The sequence below is a fragment of the Castanea sativa genome, chromosome 3, assembly GCF_040712315.1.
Source record: "Castanea sativa cultivar Marrone di Chiusa Pesio chromosome 3, ASM4071231v1".
NCBI lineage: Eukaryota > Viridiplantae > Streptophyta > Magnoliopsida > Fagales > Fagaceae > Castanea > Castanea sativa.
The window spans coordinates 30,716,408-30,739,842 of record NC_134015.1 but is presented as its reverse complement, the minus strand read 5'-3'; the positions used below and the strand labels follow the sequence as shown (position 1 = coordinate 30,739,842).

Here is a 23,435-nt window from a genome sequence, read left to right as displayed (position 1 = left end):
TCCTCTCCTCATCTCAACCAAACACTCTCAAAAAAGTTTTCCCTCCTCATTTAATCTCTTTTCTTTTTTCCATCCTTCCTAAAATCCACTCTACCAAACACACCCTAAAATTGAGAGTTCTCATCAAGAACAAAAATAAAAATAAAAATAAAAACAAACTAGAACAGTGAGAGAAAGAGAGCTCCTAGTGCCTTTGATCACTAGTTTGGAGAGATTTGATCATTGGTCATTGACAGAAGGCTACAGAAGACTTGTGGAGGCAAACTTTTGAGCTATTACAGTGTGGGCACTACGGTTGTGTAAGAGAAAATTTTTAGTTTTTTCTTCTTCTATTTGGAGGGATCTTGTAGAAAGATTTTATTTTTTAAAGAAAGATTATTGAAGATCAAGTTATTCTTATACTGCAATTTCTTTTTGGTTCTTTGTATCAATTGATCCTACTTTCCCCTTTTGGGGTTTTCTTTAAAATGGCGATAATAAGGTCGTGTTGCTGCAATTACCAAGGTTCTTTTTTGCTTTTTTAAGCTTTGATCTGAACCGTGAGAACCTTCTACCGTTTTTAAAATCGGGCGGTTCAACTGCGGTTCACCCGGTTCACTAACTTATTTATATATGCCGATTTTGGAATATGCCAGTTTTGGGAGTTAAAAGAACTGGTTTGGTGAATGGTTCATGGTTAACCAAGTTGGACTATCCGGTCCAGATTTCAAAACCATGCCAATAACAACACCAATCTACTAAAACCTCCATTTGTTTGAAAGTAAAATATTTTTAAACTTGAAATTTTTATGTGTAAAACATTTTTAGTAAAATATTTTTTAAGTATTTTATGTAACGTGTAAATATTGGAAAAATGACTAAATATCCTTTATTTTTAAAGTACGTAGCAAAACAACCTTCTTTCCAAAGCATTTAGTAAAATGCCCCTATTTTTGTAACTCGATTTTAACAAAATCGAATTCCACCTAGAATCGACATTGCTAATGTCAAGCTCTATGCATATTTTGTCACTGAAATTCTTTTGAAAATTTAAGTGAAACTTGACATTGCTAATGTAGAGTTCTACTTAAAAATACATATAAAATTCAATTTTGAGGATATCGAGTTTTACAAAGAACTCGATTTTACTAAAGTAGAGCTCCAAAATAGGGGTATTTTGCTAGATACTTTTGAAAGAGAGATGTTTTGCTACATACTTTAAAAATAAAGGGCATTTAACCATTTTTCTCATAAAATTTTCAAGTAAGCCACCAAAATTAGTGGCTCTGCCACTAGAGCCACTAGTACTAGAGGTCCAGTGATCGAAATGGCAACCAAAATGGTGACTCTAGTGATTAGACCACCAAAACAGCATCTCCAATGACTAGACCACTAGCACCGATTACTTAAATAGTGGCTTCGACCACCAAGCCACCATACCAATTGCCCAACCGTCAACACTGACCACTGGAGTTGCTTTTTGTTTTTGTTTAAAATATTTTACCAAATTTTTAAAAGTAAAACATTTTACATCTTTTCATAAAGGATTTTAAAGTTAAAGGAAAATATTTTACAAGTTTGACCACATTTTACATCCAAGCAAACACCTAAAAATGAAACAACATTTTCTAAAAAATATTTTACTTCCAAAAACTTGTAAAAAGAGAAATTGGGTAAAAACAAAATGAAGTTTTTAAGGTCCCTTCACAATTCATCGAGAAAGAACAAGAACTCCGGGAATTCTCCTTGGTTGAATTTGTTTTCGACATGGTGAGAGATTGTGTCTAGGGTGTTGGGGATGATGTAGTGGATACTTTAAATATTGACATTAATTTTAATATATTCAAGACTAGAGATGGTGCAGCTTAAATAAAATCCTTAATGAAGGACGTTACTATATTACCCGAAAATATTTTATTCTCAAACTTTTTAACGCTGGTCACGCCAAACCTCTTATTACACCCCTAAATTCATGAGGAACAAGTACCGTATTATGAGCTCTACCACAAACTCTTCTAATATAGCAAAATGAGCTGTGATCATTCTACATGCAGGGCCGGCCCTTCCCTTAGGCGAGTTAGGCAATTGCCTAAGGCCCCCAAGTGGAAGGGAGGCCCCAAAATTTAAAAAAATAAGAGAGTAGGATCAAAAAAAAAATTGGTTTTAGAATTACAAAAACTGGCACATCTTTTTAACCAAAAAACAAAAATTTTTGTAAATCAAACATTATTATCCTCTAAACAAACCAAAAATCAACCAGATAAATTACAAATCTAGTCTAAGATATTAACCACAAATGAAAACAAATAAAACAACTCAAATCCCTAAAAATTTTACCTTTCTCTCTAGTCTCTGCTCTCCGCCTCTCTTTGTCTCTCATTCTCTCTGATTCTCTTTCTCTCCCCTGTTCTCATCTGCTGAACAGCTCAAGCAAGGCAACAAGCTTCCTCCGCCTGGACCGCCTCTCTCATTCTTTCTTTGAATCAGTTTCTCCGCCTCCGGCCTCTCTCATTCTTTCTCAATTTCTCTAAATCGGTTTCTCTGCCTCTCACTGTATCTGGTTCAATCGTTCCCCGTTCAGCAGATAGCAGGTATAAATACTTTGACTTGTAATAACCAATAAGATTGGCCCCTGGACCCCTGGTTTTGTTTATCAGTTTTGGCATTTTGGGCCTTCAAGTTTTTTTTCTTTTTTTCTTTTTTTATGAAGCTTGCGTTTTTTTTATTTTTGGGTTATAGATTAGATAGGACCCCTAGTTTCGTTTATCAGTTTTGGCATTTTGGGCCTTCAAGTTTTTTTTTTTTCTTTTTTTATGAAGCCTGAGTTTTTTTATTTTTGGGTTATAGATTAGATAGGACCCTTGGTTTTGTTTATCAGTTTTGGCGTTTTGGGCCTTCAAGTTTTTTTCTTTTTCTTTTTTTATAAAGCCTGCGTTTTTTTTTTTTTTTTTGGGTTATAGATTAGATAGGATTTGTCTTATGTTTTTTTGTGGGTGGGTCTTATTAATAAGCCTTGTGTTATAATTATGCTTAAATTTTTGTTATGCTTGTGCTTAATTTTTTTTTTTTTAAATTAATCTTGTGTTTATATATATATATATATATATTAGATAGTGGTAATGTATTGAAGTCTTTATTTATGTAAGTTGAGATTGCTAAAAACTTGTTATTGTTCAGTGAAACTACAATAATACTTTTTAAATAAATCAAGTTCTATTTCTCATTTGCTCTACACTTGAAAGTTATTATTTATTTTAATCTTTATAAATATATTATTTGACTAGAAATGCCTACTAGAAAACATGCATCTGTATATGAAAAACTTTAAAAAAAATATTTTAATTGAGTTTCAAAAATGATCAATGGATAAATTTGTTATTAGTAATAAACAAAATTTAATTAATCAATTTGCATCTCAAAAGGCAAGAAAAATATATTTTAAATGAAATATATTATAATATAAAATATTAAATAAACATTAATTTAATTAATATATAAATATAAGAAATGCCCCATTTTTAGTTCTCGTCTTAGGTCCCAAAATGTCTAGAGCCGGCCCTGTCTACATGCATGTATGTCAAATCACCTTTTATGTGGCCCTTTTGTGACAAACACGTGTTATCTGTGTTAACTGCGTATATTAGAAGTTAGAACCAAACTAACTGACATCTCCATAGGTACAAAGTGCTTGGGAGTATAAAAGGGAAACAATTCAAGTTGCAAAATTAGCAACATATTGTAATTATGTCAGCAGCAGAAAAAGTTAGAACCATAGAATAATTGCTTTGGCTAAAATTTTCACAACACATTTTGAATTACTACCATATTCAATAACGTTCAATGTCCACATATTCAAAATTAAATGGCATTTTGCTCATGTATATCTATAGAATTAGCAATCGCTATAAGTTTGCATTATGGGAAGCGCACACATCAATGTTATGCGAATGTGTGTGAACCTCTTGCCTAATCCTTATTAATGCTAAATGTGCATAAAATAGATCAAACTGTCAGGCATCAAGTAAAAATTTATGTAAGGTAGAGCAGAGTAACTTCCCAACAAAGATTGCACAGACAAAGTTCCTTCAGTGATTGAACGAACTTGGGTTGTGCCTGGTCGTGGCAAGAGTTCATAGCCACAAGATACATCAAAAGGTCCTTAGTGAAGTAGGCTTTATCAAAATGACATTCACAGGAATCTCCCAGTTTCTGATTTTTCCATTATGTTATACTGTAGGATGTTCCCATGGTGCACTTAAAGATTCGCTAAGATGAATGGCTCAGTTTGAGGATAATACATCTATATTACGCTATAATACATCTATAATACATCTATACCTTTTTCAAGCTCTCCCATCCCACTCTTCATAAAACTCCTTTAAAAACTCCTCCATGAACTTGTGCCTAGTCTCAGCCCTCTTCTGCCCAGCCTGAATATAATGAAACAGATTTATATAACTGCACCATACACATATCGTGTGGTCTACTACATTAAGCACAAACAAAAGATGCATGATTCAGCAAAAACAAAAACAAAACAAAACAAAACAAAAAAAACAAAACAAAACAAACAAACAAAAGATGCATGGATGCACACAAACAATAAGAAAAACAGCGGCAGGAAATCAAGCAATTCTAGCAAAGTGCCTCCAACTCATTGCTTTTACCTTGGTTTTCATCAAATCCTTCAGCTTGAGAAGCTTCTCATGAAAATGATTTACAGTAGTTTGCTCATCTTTCTTCATGTACTGCTCCTTAGATAAATCTGATCGTGGCTGAATGGCAGGATCATGTAACACCCTGCCCCTACTTCCACCAAAAGTAAAGCAACGAGCAATTCCTGAATAGAGAAACAATTAAGATTTGTGCATTACTTATCAATGAAGAATCAGTTTCAGTGAGTAAAGAAGTACTCAATGATGATATCAACAAGTTAAATTTTAGCTCAGCAATAGAAACAAGGGCGTTAAACTGTAGGGATTAGGAGAATATACACGAATTCCTAGATCTATGAGATGCCAAAAATAGAGAAAAACATGCGCCAAAGAAAACAATCACACGAAATAATCATTACATGACTTGAAAATTTGACTACATCCAAGGAGTTGCAATGATTTTACTATTTTCAGGAAAAAAAATCCAAGTAGTAGTATAGTATTTCTCTCTTAACAACACAGCAAAACCCTAATCTAAAACAACAATATCTATATCCCACAAAGAGGATTCACAATGGGTAGCATGGTTCATGAATATCTACTAAAAAGGAAGTGCTTTTTGACGGTAAAAATCCCTCAAGATAGTGCCTGGGAATGGAGAGCAATGCTCTAAATTAGAGAATGCCAGGAAATTCTTGAGTTATGAGCTGGGGGGTGGAAAGAAGATTTTCCTGTGGCATGATCATTGTCATCCTGATGGGATCTTAAACCAGAGATATGGCCCTAGGGTCATATATATATATATATGCAACAAGTCTTTTTGAGGCAAGAGTAGACTTTGTTCTAAGGAATAAGCACTGGGTTCAGAGGCAGCCAGATCAGAGTAGTTAGTTGGCATCCAAAACAAGCTTAGTCTGAATGAATTAATGGAGGAAGACAGGGCTCTATGGTCCCCTTCAAAAAATACTGTTGTGCTGCTACGTGGGAAGAGCTTAGAGTTAAAGGGTTGGAAGTGACTTGGTGGAAACTGTTCTGGTTTAATATACCAATTCCTGGGCATGCTTTCATTGGATGGTTGGCTAAAAATTAAAAAATAAATATATAAAAAGAAGCTTCCAACCAAAGAAAGAATGTTGCAGTGGAGATTTACTGGTGACAGTAATTATGTAATCTGCAGAGGAAGCATAGAACACAGGGATCACCTGTTTTTTCAAAGCTCCTTCACCAAAAGAATCTGGAAGATCACTATGGGTTTGTGTCTAATTTTGGTTGCTAAATCCTGTTGGCAAGCCCTGGAAGACCGGTGCTCTATTCAGCTGAAGGGGAAAGTCTTAAAGACCACTATTTGCAAGCTTGCTTGGTAGGCTATAGTGTATATCTGCGGCTGCAGAGGAATGACATTATTCATACAGGGAGGATCTACTATGAAGAATAGGTTATCAGGAATATAAAGAAGGATGTTAAAACTCCAGTGGAGGGTAGATGCAGTAGCTGAGAGTCAATTTTTAATCATGTATTTGTGTTGTAAATGGGGATTAACCCCTCTATTATGTGTAAACTGCAGAGAGTCTAGGTAGGATTGACTTGTGCTGTAAATGTGCTAAGGAGCGCAGCTAGCCGCTAGTGCCTGGGTTGGTCATTCTGATGTAAGGCACTGCAGAGAACTAAGAGAAGTGCATGCATTAGCTCTGTTCTTTACTGTTTTTAGGGTCCTATGGACTCAGTTGTTCTCGTGTATTGTGATTGTTCTTTTAATAAAATCTTTACCGATTCACAAAAAGTAAAAATAAAAACAAACAAACAAATGTTTATGCACACATGTACTTTATATAGACTGTTAACATTGGGAGAAAAGGGGGGAGTAGTATATGGATCTGACGTAGGACAGAGGGCAGTGAGACCAACTATGAAGCAGGAATTTCTGGAGAGCAACTTGTTGTAGAGTTTTGGAAAAGCTAGCTTTAGCTTTGGGGTGGAAAAGTCTGGATTAAGCTTATGGAGTAACATGATGGGTATGTCATGGAACTCAAAACCAGTGATAAAAGGAAGAAGATCAGATCTGATTTGAGGCTGTGAGCAGTAAACCAGAACTATAGCAAATCCGGTTTTGTGGTGAAGAAACTAATAAAAGGTAGGTTGTGCTAGGCCTATTAACCTATCATTTTAGGGTTCCAAGAGTGAGAAATCAAGGTCTGGTTGCAATGTGTTAGGTTGTCATCATACATTGGATAGGATTGCATTACAAAAACCTCAAGAGCAATCTTTGCTGGAAATTTTCATAGAATGCAAATGAGTACCTAACCCTCATAGGACTTGGACTCAATGAGCTTTCACTATTAAGCCCAAATTAAAGAACTATTAAAAACCCAATAACATATGAAACCAATAATATAACCAAATGAGTAATTACAATAAACTCACCGATAGTTAGGCCCATTTTTACTTTGCCTACCCATGGTTTGAAAATTTGCACTTTGCCTACTTGAGGTCACCTTCGTTAAGCTACCATAATACATCTATGTCAAAAATAGGGTAAATATGTATTTTTACTCCCCTTTGATGTCTCTCCTCCCAAAACAAAAAACAAAAAAACAAACAAAAACACATAAAAAAATAAAACAAGAGAACACCAGATCAAAAAGTACTATTGGTAAAACTTGGCTCAAAGAACTTCAATCAATTATGTGAACACAAGATATATATATATATATATATATATTGATAGGTATAAAAGCTCATAGTAATAATGTAGAAACATCTAAATGCAAAAGCCCTACAGAAAACATAAGACAAGTGCCAGAATCTCAGCTCTCAGATCACTGTTGACATACAATTACGTGAACACAAGATTTCAAACCAAAGCATATATTTCAAACCCCAAATTTCAAATCCAGACTATATTTCAAGAACTTTTCAAACCCAGGCATTTATATTTTAAGGACTATTTTCAGTTGCATGAAAATATTTCAAATCAAAATTTTTTTCAAAACCAAAACACAAGAACACAACATTAGTAAATATATTTCAAACTTTCAGTTACACACACCAGCAAATGTGCACACAAATCCAAAACCCATTTTGAAACCGACCCTAAATCCCCTAACTCACGGCCAAATAACCACATACATAACCAAAAGCCCTCTTCTTTTTTCAAACTCAAACCGAAATCAACAAGTTTTAGAACCTAATCACAAAATCAAACAAAAAATAGAAACAAACCAAGAGAAAAACAGCAAAAGCACACACACATCCAAAACCCATTTTGAAACCAACCCTAAATCCCCTGACTCATGGCCAAACAACCACATACATACCCAAAATCCCTCTCGTTTGTCCAAACCCAAACCGTAATCAGCAAGTTTTAGAACCTAATCACAGAATCAAACAAAAATTAAAAACAAACCAAGAGAGGAACAACAACCACAAAGAACATGACAAACAATTCAAACACACGAAATTCGAACTTGGAAAAATCAAACTGATTTCCCCAGCAAATTCAAACCAAATGAACATTTCAAACTGATTTCCCCTGCAAATTTGATCCAGAAAAATCAAAACCATAAAATTCGAACAGAAATAGCAAAAACATGAGCAACCCAAAAAAAATCCCAGAAAACCCAACAAATTTGAATCAAAAACCATGAGCACCCAACAAAAATCCTAGCAAACCCATCCTCCCTCTCTGCAAACCCATCTTCTCTCTCGTCTTCATGACTCATCAGAACACAAAACAACAAACACCAACAAAATCCCAGTAAACCCATACTCTCCCTCATCATTGTGGCTCATCAGACACAAAACCCAAATCCAAAGACAACCCCAACCTCCCTTTCAAGTCAAAGCAAAAGATAGAGAAGCAGAAGCCAAGGTGGTTCAGTCAAATGGCGAGCTAGCAGCGGCAGCGAACGACAAATGAGATGTGAGTCATGTTGGTGGGATCGGACAGCCTCTGGCTTTGCTGATGAAGCTCAACCCTCTTGTCTCCAACCTCACCCTCTACAATATCACTAAAACCTTTGGTGTCATTGTCACCGCCAATGTCAGCCACATCAACACCAAATCTGAGTTCTCTCTCTCTCTTTTTCTCTAATCTAAGTTTGAGGTGGTAAAGGGGAGAAAGAATCAGTCTCTCTCTCTTAATTCCAAACCAAACTGATTCTTATCTCCATCATGAGTGTTTTGAGTGTGTGTTTTGAGTTTGCTGAAAGTTTTGTTTTTTTTTTATAGGTAATAAAACTTTTATTCAAAAAATCTAAGCATCATATTCACGATGTTGAACATTCTGATCGAGAAAAATTACAGCAAGTTGAGAAAACTTACAGTGGAGAAGAAGATGATCCACAATTTCTCTATCACGACAACACAAACAACACCTATTAACCAAGGTCTGACCACGCTTAACTAAATTATCAATAGTGAGTATCCCATCCCTATCTGCTGTCCATAAAAAGAAAGACACCCGTTTAGGCACCTTTGCACACCAAATACACTCCCAAGGAAAAACCTCATTGTAGGGACCAGACAACAACTTATAATAAGAACGCACATCAAACACCACCTTCTTAGACAACTTCCAAGTCAAAGAATCATCCCCTTCACTCCTTGGCATGTGGGAATACATAAACTCAATGAAAGAACAAACATTTTCCTGCTCCCAATCCTCTTGACGGAATTGAAAATTCCAGCTCCTACTTCCCCCTTCTGAGGCAGATACACTGAGGTTAGAAATCCAAGCCTCCTTGGGTCGGGAACGGGTAAACAGATCAAGAAAAAAGGTCCTTCATGAAGTCGGTCTTCATGGGTAAGACAGTGGCACAATGGCTGATGAAGAGCTTAGAACAGTTAGTCGTTGGGTCCAGTTCGAAGTATTTTTTTTCGTTCAGGGAAGGTGATTTTGCTTATACCCTTCAACGGAGCTCTAATTCTTTTGGCGTGTTCCTACGATTGACGGAACTTAAAGTGGGCGGGTCTAGGAGGTCCATTATTATTCCAGTAGGCAGAGCTAAGAATGGATGGAGGGTGTTTGGGTTAGAGTTAAGGAAGATGTTGGAACCCGATAATTATGCGAATAGTGGGATTGGGCAGTACAAATTTGTGGCTCAGCACCTTAAGAATAATTCAGGGATTAAATCTTCTACATCCTTTGCCGATGTGGTGCGTGGGCATGAGGTGCAGTTCAGAAGAAAAAATCATTTTGAGAAGCAAAACCCAGTTGTGAAACAGAACCCGGTGAGCTTGGCTGGTCCGATGACTTTAGAAGATAGAGTTGCAGGTTCTCGGAGCAGTACAGAGGCATTTAATGTGGGTATAACAAAACCGGTAGGAATTCAAAGGAAATCCCAGCTGAATTTCAAATCAAAGGGGTCTGAACATGCTTTTGGAAAATTTGGTGAACTGGGAAAGCCTGTGTGGGCAGGTAACAGCTTGACCATAGAAGTGATTGCAGAAGGAAAAAGGAGGGTGGCGTGGCATAAAGTTGGTCTGAGGAGTTCCTTATGTGTATCAAGAGATCAGAGGGAGCCTTGTGGTTCACGGGCTAATATTTGTTCTGTGGACTTAGATAAAGATGGGTTCCAAGTGGGCCTTCATTCTGAGCCCAATGGCCCAAGTAAGTAAGCGGAAGTGAGTGTTAGCCCACCAAGGAGAAACCTGAGTCTCTTAAGTCTGAAAGATCAAGTTTTGGCCAAGTCCAGAGCAACATACGAAGCTACGAAGGCTCAGGATGCCATCGGGGTTGACTTCGCCCCTGCCGAGGAGTCACCGGAGCTATCGGAGAAGGTCGCCTCAGTGCGACAACCTGCTCGGCGGCGGCGACGGCGCGCGGCGACCCAAGCCGAGACCGATTGTGGGCCGGCGACCGTCTCGGTGGCGGACGGTGACTCTTTTCCGATGGGTCTCTCGCGGGGCTTCACCGGCGGGCTTGGATAGGGGCCGATATTGGCCTTCTTCACACCATGAGGCCGATTTGGTGTCTCCGTTTCTTCTTCGGAGCATTTGGGTTGTCTGCGGAGACTATGGCGATGGCTATGAGTCTCTTCTCTCGAGGTGGGCCTAGTGCCGTTGAGTCTCTGCTCACTTTGGGTAATGCTGAAACAGAGGGTGTAAGGTCTGTTAAAGGTCTCGAGCTATCTACCTCTGTCCTAAGTCCACCGAGAGTTGGGATTGAAGCTAATCAATCGGTATTGGCTTTGTACGAGGTCGAAACTTGACCTTTGCGGTTGAGGCCACAGGTGAAGCGGAGAGCTCTTCCCCTCGATGTCTATTAATCCCACAGGGAGTGGTTGTAGTTTGCTGAATTGAATAAAAATGCGAGGTGAGGAGGTTGGATAACACTTTCGCGGTGTCTAATTGGGTGAAACAGAGACTCCCCAGTTTCAGTAAGTTGATGGGGCTTCCTTTGGGTCGACATGAGAAGAGGTGCATTATGCTCCTACAAAGACTTGAGACGGAGATTGAGGCAACCAAGCTGGTGCACAGGAAAGAGGTAGCTCACCGTAAAGTTGCCTCCAAGAATAAAGGGAAGAGGGAGTTGAGGAATTTGATTTCCTTGGTTAATTATGATGGACGATAGTTTTATTTTCCTTGATTGCTTGTCTGAGGCTGCAGTAGGGAGTTTTTTAGTTTTAATGAAGCTAAGAATGGTGTCATGGAATGTGCGAGGTTTGAACGACTCGCGGAAGCGTTTGGTAGTTAGAAATTTATTACGGGATTGGAATTGTGATGTTGTTTGCCTTGAGACTAAACTCGCGAGGCATGGATTGTCGAGTTGATACACGGTTTGTGGGCCCGCCCCTATGTAGATTGGGTGGCTTTGGATGCGGATCAGTCAGCTGGTGGGATTTTGATGATGTGGGATAGGAGGGTTTTAGAAAAGTTGGAGGTTCTAGTGGGTCAATTTTCCATTTCAATCCGGTGGCAGGGCTTGGGGGACGGTTTTATTTGGGCTTGCTCTGGGGTTTATGGTCCGAATGATAATAACTTGAGGGGGCATATGTGGGATGAACTGATTGGTATTCGGCAACTTTGGGAGGTCCCATGGTGTTACATGGGGATTTCAACATTGTTAGGTTCCCAAGTGAACGGTTGGGGGCTCGTCTCACCCGGCAATGGAGAACTTTTCGAGTTCATTGAGGAGCTTAGCTTGATAGATTTGCCTTTGGAAGGAGGGAGTTTTACTTGGTCGAGTGGTTCGGATCAGCCCTCGATGTCTAGGTTAGATAGGGCTGCGGTTTCCCTCGATTGGGAGGATCACTACCCGGATGTGACCCAACGGATTTTATCGTCCTATTTCGGATCACTTCCCCATTTTAGTGGAGGCGGGGACGGATTGTAAGGGGGAAAAAGTCCTTTTAGGTTCGAAAACATGTGGCTAAAGTCGGATGGGTTCAAAGAGAGGGTTCATTCTTGGTGGAATCGATACTCCATCCTCGGTACCCCTGGCTTGTTCTTGCCAAGAAGCTGAAGGCATTGAAGGCGAGATATTATTCGGTGGAACCGGAGTGAGTTTGGAAATGTAGAGCGTCGAGAAAAAGAATTGTTGGAGGCTTTGAGATTATTGGACGTTAGGGAAGGGGAGCATGGTCTTTACGTAGTGGAGTTAGGTGAGAGAGTGGGTTGAGATCCCAAATTCGAAATCTTCTCTCTTTGGAAGAGATTTCGTGGAGACGTAAATCGAGGATGCTTTGTATTAAGGAAGGAGATAACAATACCAAATTTTTCCACAAGATGGCCAATTCTCGGAGAAGGTATAACCATATTAGTATGTTGGAAGTGAATGGGGTTACCTATGAAGAACGAATCCGAGATGGCCGACCAAGCCGGTTTTTATAAAAATTTGTACAAGGAGATCGAGGGAGTGGAGGCCTTTCGTGGAAGGATTGGAGTTTGTTCGGATAGAGGGGTTGGAGAGGGATGGCTTGAACGGAGGTTTGAAAAGGAGGAGGTCCTTCGAGTTGTCAAAGAGATGGAAGGAGATAAAGCTCCGGAGTCCCGATGGTTTCTCTCGGCTTTTTATCACCGGTGTTGGGGAACTGTGGAAAGAGATGTCCTAGTTTGTGTTTGAAGAGTTTTATCAACACGGTAAGTTTGAAAAATCCCTAAATGCAACGTTCCTAGCCTTAATCCCTAAGAAGAATGGTGCTTCCAATATTCGAGATTTTAGACCTATTAGTTTGGTAGGGAGTGTCTACAAGATTTTGGCCAAGGTGTGGCAAATCGCATGAAAGAGGTTTTGGATCGATTGATATACGAGTCTCGGAAACGGTTTGTGGGTGGTAGACGATTCTTGATTCGGTTCTCATTGCTAATGAGTGTGTAGATAGTAGGGTGAAAAGTAAGATTCCGGGGTTATCGCAAATTAGATATTGAGAAGGCGTATGATCATGTGAATTGGGAGACTCTTCTTGATTTGTTGAGGAGAATGGGATTTGGGGTGAGGTGGTGTAGGTGGATCCGCACTTGCATATCTACGGTACCCGATTCTCGGTGTTGTTTAACGGGACCCCGGCTGATTTTTTTGGGAGTTCGAGGGGTTGAGACAAGGGGACCCGCCGTCGCCCATGTTGTTTTTGGTTTTGATGGAGGTTCTCGGTAAGATCTTGCAAAGAGCCGAAGGGCTGGTTTAATTCGAGGTTTTAGGGCTCACGGTAGACGAGGGGGAGGGGTTTGTGTATCGCATCTATTGTTTGCGGATGACACGATTGTTTTGCGTATGCCGATGAGGAGCAAGATTCTTTATATCCGGATGCTTCTTCTTTGTTTTCGGGCGGTGACGGAGTCTTAAGGTTAATGTGCTGAAAAGTGAGATGGTTCCTATTGGGGAGGTTCCTAATATCCATGTCTTAGCAGAGCTTTTGGGATGCCGGATTGGATCTTTGCCTATGACCTATCTTGGTATGCCTTTGGGGGCGTCCTTCAAGTCCCTCTTTTGTTTGGAATCCTATCTTGGAGAATTTTGAGCGTAAGTTGGCCGGTTGGAAGAAGTTGTATCTGTCAAAAGGTGGAAGACTAACGTTGCTTAAAAGCACTTTGTCTAGTCTTCCCACTTATTATCTGTCTCTTTTTACCATCCCTACGCATGTGGCCAATAAAATTGAGAGGTTGCAAAGGGATTTCTTGTGGGGGGAATCCAAGCTTCATTTGGTGGGATGGGATAAGGTGTGTGCACCTTTGAAAAATGGTGGGTTAGGGGTAAGGAAATTAACTACCTTTAATAAAGTTTTACTAGGGAAGTGGTTATGGAGGTTTGGGATTGAGGAGACAAGGCTTTGGAGAAGAGTCATAGCCCTTAAGTTTGGGGAAGATTGGGGGGGATGGAAGTCCAAGCTAGGTAGAGGGGCGCATGGGTGTGGCTTGTGGAGAAGTATCCGAATGGGATGGGAGGATTTCAGCAAGAATACTTACTTTGAGGTAGGGGTGGGGGATAGAGTGAAGCTTTGGACTGACCATTGGTGTGGGGAGTCTCCTGCGGTTGTCTTTTCCGAGCGTGTATGGGATTGCATCCAATAAAGAGGCATCGGTGGCCTCTTCTCTTGAACGGTTGGGGATTGAGGAGCGGAGAAGAATTTGGAATGTTCGTTTTATTCGGAGTCCTAATGATTGGGAGATGCGTGAAGTGGATGATTTTCTTCAAACATTGGGCTCCAATCTTCCTCACACCGAAAATGTAGATCGTATGCGATGGAAGTTGACAAAGAACGGGGTCTTTGATATTCGTTCGTTTTACAATAAGTTGAGAAGCTCCGCGCCTATTATCTTCCCTTGGAAAGGGGTTTGGAAGGTTAAGGCTCCTCGGCGTGTCTCTTTCTTTGTGGAATTTCTGCTGTTTGGGATAGGATCCTTACAGGGGATAATTTGAGGGGAAGAGGGTTGGATTTTGTTGATTGGTGTATCATGTGCCGCTGTAATGGAGAGACGGCGGATCATTTGTTATTACATTGTGGAAAGGCTTCTAGACTGTGGAGTTTGGTTCTTAGATCTTTTGGGTTGTCCTGGGTCTTGCCTAGATCGATTGCGGATACTCTATTCAGTTGGTGGAATTGGCTTGGAAAGCATTCGTCTAGCATTTGGAATTTAGCTCCTTTATGCTTGATGTGGTGTCTCTGGAGGGAACGCAATAGGAGGACGTTTGAGGACATGGAAAGCTCAGACGACCAGCTTTTGGCCTCTCTTAGTGGCACTCTGTTTGATTGGTCTAGGGCTTGGGGACTCACCTCTAGTGAATCTCTCCCTACGTTTCTTAGTTCTCTTATGTGTTCTTAGTTTTTTCTCCTCTTTTTTCTTTTTTCTTTTTCTCTTCCCTGTGTACTTATCTCTCTGCCTTATGTCTTTTGCATAAGGTAGTGTTTTTTTTTGAATGCACATATTTTTACCTATCAAAAAAAAAGAAAAAAGGTCCTTTAAGGGAGTACTCCCACACCAAGGATCATGCCAGAAGCTAATATGGTGACCCTCCCCCACATTATACTCTACCTATCCAAAGAACTTCTCTGCTCCTTCTCTAATGCTCTTCCACATCCCAAACCCATGAGTACCTCTTACAAATCTAGCACACCAACCTCCTCTAGCCACGCCATACTTGTTGCAATAACTTGATGCCATGATCTGTCACTTTCCTTTCCAAAACGCCATAACAACTTACCAAGTAAAGCTTAGTTAAACAACCCAACCCTCTAGATCCCCAAACCGCAATCATCCACCGGCAAACAAACCTTCTCCCAATCAACCAACAGATATTTAAAAACTCTTCTTCTTTAAAACTTTTCTTCTTTAAAACTCTATCGGATTGGATGTCTATCATAAGAAGTCATTTTATTTTTTTGGTATATGATTTAAAACTATAGCTTGTATTTTATGTATTTGATTATTTTGGTCCCCTGCTGTATACTTCCTGTATACTTAGGTGACTCATTATTATGTCTTTAAATAAAATTTTCTTATCAAAAAAAAAAAAAACTAAAAACCAGCTTCTCTTTGCCTGCATTAGGATCTCAAGAGAAGACGTCGACAAAGCCAATACAAATAGTAGAACTAACATGAGGTCTTGAGCAATTTGAACTTGTCACACATATAATTGGCCCATAGCAAAATGACAACTTCCAAACAGAATCTCACTTTTTAAGCAATCACTTTAGTTTAGTACAGATGGCTTTTCGTTTTATATAAAAGCACACATGAAAACCAGAAATTACCAATTGCACCAATTGCATCAAGACGATCAGCATCTTGCACAATTCCAAATTCTGGAAAAAGTTGATCATTTTCAAGCCCAGCAAGCTCATCTTTGAAACCTAAAGATTCAAAAGTATATCTATCAAGATTACTTCAAAAGAACTGATATGAACTGTGACAAAGAGACCAAAAAGGAAAAATGATCAGAAGTTTAATACGAAAAGCTGATAGTGCATTGAAAGGTGCTTGAAACAGAGATATGAATAAAGTTTACCTTTCAATGCCCTAGTAACTATAAAAATTCATATGAAACTCAAAAATTAAAACAAATTCCGAGTGTTTAAAAATAAATAAATCATGGATCTAAAATTTCAAATTTCTGATTAAAATTTAATCATTGTGTGCAGTGACACCATAAATGGAGGAAACTCAGACTTATGAATTTTGATTTTTTTTTTTTTTTAAAGGAATCATTACTTAAAATAAGGAAAATAACATAAGAAGTTGCTAGTTTTTTGACGATTTTTCTTCAAATGAAGACGGAACCAGGGAAAACTTATTCATTATGAGCATTAGTACAATATATTTGTTTTATTCCTAACCATCTACACGATCAACTACCATTCAAAATCAAATAAATGAATTCACTTTGACATCCAAGTAGACTGCAACGATTAACATTTGACAAAGACGCACGTTTGTGCGTGTGCGTGCGTGCATGTGTGTGTGAGAGAGAGAGAGGAAAGGAACTTCTGGAGAGTAGAGGCAAAAGAGAAAATGTGAAAAAGATAGTGTGATACAAAAAAGGAACCCCAGGTTTCACCACTAAATGGTGCTTAGAATCACCACCAAGCTGTAGAGGAACATCTCTAATCAGAATTTTATTCAAATTGCATTATCTCAGAATATTCCTGGAGCCGCTTTTAAATAGGCTTCAAGCATTATATCCCATAAAATCCAGGATCAGGTATCTCCAATAATTAAAATTTTGAAATAATAAATTCTAAAATAGGTTTGATTGTAATCTTTGCATCAGAGTGCCGGATAGAAAGTGTGGTAAAGGGAGACAAACAAGCATGGAAATATAAGAAAAGTAAACTATCTAAAATTATGAATTTATGAAGAGAAAAAAATTCATATGAATTTATGAACGTGAACCGGTATATTAAACCCGAAGTCCAGTTTTTGCAACTAAGGACAGGTTCTTGCACACGCACAAATGGCTGGAAAATAAAAGTAATAGATAAAAAAGGACCCAAAATGTCAATTTAGAAGACTCAGAGAGTGAGAGAGTATCGGAAAGATTACAGCCAGTGCTATTATAATAGCTATTGGCTTCCATTTCAGTAATACAATGCAATTCTGCCACAACTACTGTATAAGAATATGGCAAACCCCAACTTTCAAATTGTTGTAGAGGGAAAATATGCCTTAAATAGATGCAGCCTGCAAGGCTTCTTCCAAACTATATATGAGGTGATCATATAACCACATGTATTCAAGAAGTTCAAAAGCCAAGAACTTATCCAAATCACAAAAGACCGCTTCTGTCATATAAGGTGGTAGGGATTCAACGGTACAAGTAGAATACATAAATATTATGGGATGTGTTGAAAATTTGAAATAGACCAACTCTTTAACTCGTTTTGGGGCAAAAATAGACTAAAATATCTGAACAACTTTCAAACTTCGCCTATATTTTTACCATAAAAACTTGAACCTGACATGATATCTACACAGTTGTTAATTTTCCTAATCTTATACTTCATGTGGTAACAAAATAAGAAAGAAAATAAAGAGAAACAAGAGCAATGTTTAAAAGTCACAAACTATAGCCTTCAAATTACTTACCCATTCCCTTGATAATCCGTAAAATCTTCACCTTCTTGTGTTCCTCTATGCCCTCTAGCTCAAGAAACTTTTCCACAATTTTCTCCTCAGATGGATCTCTACATGTCACAGAAAGGAAAAACGAAGACTATATGAATAAAAAATAAAAAATTTCAAATCAATGAACTCCAAGGACAACATGAGTGTCATAGCATAAAAACCATAAAGGTGTACAACAATTGCTTGGTATGTAGCTTTAAATGTTAATTCAATTAACGGCTAGCATGTATTATTACATACATTGTGTCCACTGTAATAGAAAGCTTAAAGTCAGCAGAATTAAAAGTGCATGCATGTGGAAATTCAAGAATTGATAAACTTCAGAAATCAGTAGAAATTGAACTGTCCCACACAAAGTCTAAAAAATATAATGCACATCTTTGATAATTATTGATTTCAAAGATCACTTAAAATCATAAGCAAAATAATTGGTAGGTTTCAAATGCCTAATCCACACATCATTTTTACATGATCTGACAAAGGAAAAAAAGAAAGTCTACCAAAAAAAAAAGAAAAAAGGTTTGCAATAGTTTCACAGCATTCCTAAATAAAATACATTGTCCATTAAAAGAAGTTTATTTTAAATTGCAGATTGGAGGTGGGTGGGCCCATTGTCAGTAAGAATCAGTTTCGTTTCCAACAACCACAACAACATAGAGAAAGAAAGAGAAATACAAACCTCATATATTTGTAGTCACCTGCAAGTCTCAGCACCCAATAACCAAAAGGATCAGTAAAAAATAAAATAAAAACACAGATAGCACAGAGAGAGTATAGAGTATAGAGTAGGAGATTAATAACCTATATCATGGAGAAGTGCAGCAAGCTCCACCTGCCCCAAAAGACAAAATATACACCAAAAAAAGGATTTTACCTTCTTCTTCTTTTATTTTAATTCAAAGAGAGAAACGCAAAGCAAAAAAACAAAAAACAAAAATTACTATTTCCAAAGATTCAGGGTTGGAGGCGAGGCCTTCCTCACGTGCGAGGGAGAGAGCAAGGTCTCTTACCCTCCACACGTGCGCTTCGTCATGAGACGCATCGTTCCCTTTCATACCCATCTCCACTAACTTCTCTGCGTTTTTCACTATCTCTTTCTTCGCCATCTCTCCTCTCAACTTATGCGCCCAATCGAGACAGTTTTTTTGTTTTTTTATGAGAGATTTGGATACGGATTAATTTTGCTGGGTTTCGCGTTTTCATGTTTTTTTTTTTTTTTTTCTTTTCTACTTCTGCATGTGTAGGGACAGGTTTTTCTGTTCATGCGGCTGTTTATGAACAGTAGTAGCAGTATATGTTTGACTTTTCAACTTCTTTTAACTTTTTTTGCTTTTTTTTAATTTTTCTCGAGTAGTTTCAGCTTTTACCTGACAAATTATACTGTATAGCATTGTTTATATATTATTCACAGGCCCCACAACCACTTTATTCATAAAAAAAATATATTAAAAGTGAGTCTTACAGTACTATTTACACATTTAAAAATTATTTTATTACAGTATTTTTAATTTTCAACTGTATCCAAACAGATTCAACAGAGTTCTTAATTTTCAAAATTTCACACTTTTTTTTTAAAACAAAATATTTTAATGAATAATTTGGGATAAGCTCTATAATAATTTCTTAAATAAATTTATTTCCATAACCTATTACTCACTTTCTGTTACCCCAATATCTATCAAGCTATGGGGCTGTTTGGGTTTTTTTTTCATTACTCATCACTCCTTACTCAATTTTCGTCACTCATCACTCGTTACTCCTCACTCATAACTTAAAATACCCCAATTTCTTATACCCACCCGTTTGGCACACTTCACTCAACTTGTCATTATTCAAAATTTTCAACTTTTTGTGGGCCTCATACCTGTAACTTAGTGCAACTTTTACTTCCTCTTCTTTTTTCCTTCAACCCCCAATACCCAAACTCACTGAACCCAATGGAAAAAAAAAAAAAAGATGAAGAAGACCAGACCAGACCTTGTGTGAAAGGTAAAAGAAAAAAAGAAGAAGAAGAAGATCATCCAGTGTGAAAGGAAAAAGAAAAAAATAAGAAGAAGAACCCAAACTCACTAAACCCAGTGAAAAAAAAAAAAAAAAAAAAAGGTCAAAAGTTGCGGCTGGACTCTGACACTAGGTCCCTCAGTGTGTATTTAATTATCAAAATGTCATCATAACTCTGTTTCCATAACTTGAAAACACCTAAAATGTGTTTTCAGTTTCCATAATTCATCACTCAAAAATTAGAAAATTGAGTAATAGAAACAAAAACTAGAAACAATGCCAAACACACTTCTTAGCCGTGGTACCTACATATTTTAAGTTATGAATGATGAAAACTGAAAATCCAAACAGCCCCTCTATGGCTTGGTTTTCATTCTAACTTTCCATAATTCATAACTTAAAAAACTGAGTTAAAGGTGTGAAAAATGAGAACATCTTTTTATTACGTTCTAATCATAAAAATAGAGTTACCATGGTAAGCTTGTAATTTTGCTCAATTAAATGGGTGCTACCTATGTGTACTCTCACCATCAAGTGCTAAGCACTGATTGCACACCAACTACTCTTTCACTTTCCCTTAATATTTGTTTTGGTTTCATTTTGCTGTGTTTTCAAAAAAGTGAATTTAACATCTCTAAAAGCTCTTACATCCGAAGCAATGAAGAACCACAAGGTCCACAACCTTCATAACACACACAAATCTCGACCTTGCAAAATATGTTGCTTCAATCTCTACTCTTGGGTGTCTATGTGTGTTGTGAAGGTTGTAGTGGTCTCCCTTCTCAAATGCATAATATGATTGAACACACACTTTAACCTCCAATTATGAAGAATAAAATAATTATGACACTAAACTCAGAATAAAAAGTCTTATACATGTGCAAAGCACATGCAATTAGGGTAGTATTTACCTAAAGGATAAAACTTAGGTAGAGTACCTTAGGTGTTGTTCCTTAGATTCTTCTCTTAAGATTCAGTCATGTGGCTACTTAACTAAAAAATATACTTTCTTCTCATGAGAAAAAATTCACATGACGGAATTTTAAAAAGAGAATCTAAGGAACGGCACCTAAGTACTGTACCTAAATCTTACTCTTACTTAAATGTCACCGCATTTATGGGAAGTTGTAAAAAGATGTGTAAAGTAAATAGTGTGTAGAAGAAAAAAAACATTTTAAAATAGGGCTTTGCTGGGCGCACATATGAAAATGCACACATAGTGCAAGTTCTGACGTAATTGTTCACACATCCAAGTCATTAACACAATTTCCCAAACACCAACTAAAGTTCTTCACTATACGGAAATGCACATATAGTTGATATGTTACTTTGGACTTTTATTTATGTGTGTGTGTGTGTGAAAAATCAAACAGAATGACTCGAGAAGATATGTGTCTGATAAATCAAATAGAATGACATAACATTCCAAGTGAATCACCTAGTCGCTGAAGTTCTCATCAAAATCCTTTTGGGATTTTGAATCACAGAACCTATCTCTAATAGGAATAGAAGGAAGAGAAGAAGATGAAGAACCACGACAAGAGATCAGGTTCTTTGAAGAAGCAGATTTATTGGGTGCCATAGTTAGAAACTAAGGAAGGAGAGAAAAGAAAGGACACAACAGAAACAATGCTCAGGAAATATAAAGCATAAACTAGCAATGCATGGGAATGCATGAGCATGTTACATGCAAAAAGAAATTGCATCATAGGGGAAAACCTAATCCAAACTACAACACTCATAAGATATAATCAGTCACACAATCGTAGAATGCATGAACATGTGAAGAAAATGCTAGGGAATGCAATGCATGATCATATGATTACATAGCAACAAAATCCAACCCAAGAAATTCAAAAAACACAAAAACCCAAAAAAAATTCCCAAACTCTAAAACCTAGGTCACAAAATGCATGAAATGCATGAAGAATGAGAAAAAGAAGAGATTTAGAACACATACCAAAGAATTGAAGCTTGGTATAGACCAAATCCTTGAGGGGAAGAAAGACTTTGGTGAAAGAATGGGTTTTGGATCAAGAGAAAAGAGAGATAGATTGAGATATTTGAGTTAAAACAAAATGGGGTTAACCCCCGAGTATATATAGAAACGAGCACCTCAATCGATCGAGGATATATCAAGAGGTATCGAGAACAAATTCTCAATAGATCGAGAGGTATCGAGGATCTATCGACGGCTAAAAACTTTGATGTATTGAGGAGATGTCGAGCCTCTATCGAGCAGACAGAGACTTCAGAAAATTGGCTCAATGGATCGAGCTATTTATTAAGAGGTATAGAGAAAAAACCCAGAAAACTTCGATAGAAGAAGCTTGTGTCGAGAGGTATTGAGCTAGTATCGAGCAAACAAAAACAAGATTTTTCAAAGAGGAAAAACAAATGAGATAAATGCAAACAAGATAGACACCATATCAAACCTCAAAGAAGCATGTTAAGCACTCAAACATATCACAAATTATAGATGCAAATCATTCCTAGATCATCACACCCACTAAACAAGTCTAACCAATTTTATTTTCAAAAACAAATTAAGACAGTTTAGTAAGCTTATACTACCACATGTATTCCTTGTGATGGTCAAATCACATTGTACCTGTACAATAGTATCAAGAGTAGCAAAGAGTATGCGTGTTGTGTGTGAAACTTTTAAAAGAAAGTATGAGTGTCTCATCATATGAAGATAATGATATAAGAGAATCAAATACATCCATACACAATCATAACTGTTTGATAGAGACCATCACCTTTGAGGTACATTATATAACTCTCACATCTTCTAGAAACCCGCTTGCAACTATATTTAAAAGCATTTTGATTCTTTTGGCTTTTCATGTTCTTTGCATATTTTCTTATAAGCATATAAGGCATATCATGCATGGGCATATAAGAAAGAGAAAAGAATTACCCAATTAAGTAAGCCAGCCTGTTTTTGTTGTGCAAGTGCTACACCTTACCAAGCACGACTTTTATGAATTGCACATAGAAGTTTTATAATTGACGAGTTTTAGTGGTGAGATAGTTATTTATGCCTTTCTTTTAGGATTTTTTTTTTTTTGGTCCTTCCCATCAAAAAGAGTAATAAGGATATGAATGATAAAAGATTAACCAAATCATACAAATCACATTGCTTAATTGTGCAAGAAAATGTTCATCTAAGCTAAAAGTGATACAAAGTTGAAAAAATTTGTTTCAAAGGTCATCCAAGGTACATAAGTATCGATATACACAAATACACATTGTTTTCATAATTTTCAAATTTTTCCTTTTTTTTTTATTGGAAGCAATAGACAAAACACACAAACAAACATATTAAAAAGAGCAATAAAATTAGACTGACTCAAAACAAACAAACAAACAAGAGATGCAAGATTAGGGATAAAATCACTTGAATGAGTCTTTTTCCTTCCAAACAGGAGACTTGGAGGGAGATGAAACTTTCTTGTTCTGTGACCTCTGTATAGGAGAATATGAAGGAGGATTAAAGCCATTAAGATTTGTCAAGGACAGCATAGCCTTTAAGAGTTCCCCAAGAGGAGCCAAAGAGTTTTGAAGTTAATTTTGGCCTCTGTACGTGCAAGTTAGATTTGAGCTTATATATAGAAGTGAAATAAGTTATCTAACAATTCATCTACATGAGAAAGATTGAAAAGATGCAAACTTTGACAGGACACTCAAATAAGAAATAAAGAAAATGATGATAGGACATGAAAAAGACGCACATTT

At 37.4% G+C, this 23,435-nt stretch overlaps 1 protein-coding gene across 1 annotated transcript; it reads right to left on the bottom strand.

Moving 5' to 3' along the window:
- Positions 1 to 3,987: 3,987 nt before the first annotated feature.
- On the bottom strand, positions 3,988 to 18,911 carry LOC142629505 (uncharacterized). Its single transcript, XM_075803508.1, has 7 exons — positions 18,635 to 18,911; positions 18,495 to 18,525; positions 18,373 to 18,391; positions 17,655 to 17,752; positions 15,824 to 15,922; positions 4,647 to 4,819; positions 3,988 to 4,409 (listed from the first exon to the last, which is right to left on the bottom strand). Exons 1-7 carry the CDS (start codon positions 18,797 to 18,799, stop codon positions 4,323 to 4,325), a joined length of 672 nt encoding a protein of 223 aa, XP_075659623.1. The 5' UTR covers positions 18,800 to 18,911; the 3' UTR covers positions 3,988 to 4,322.
- Positions 18,912 to 23,435: the final 4,524 nt, after the last annotated feature.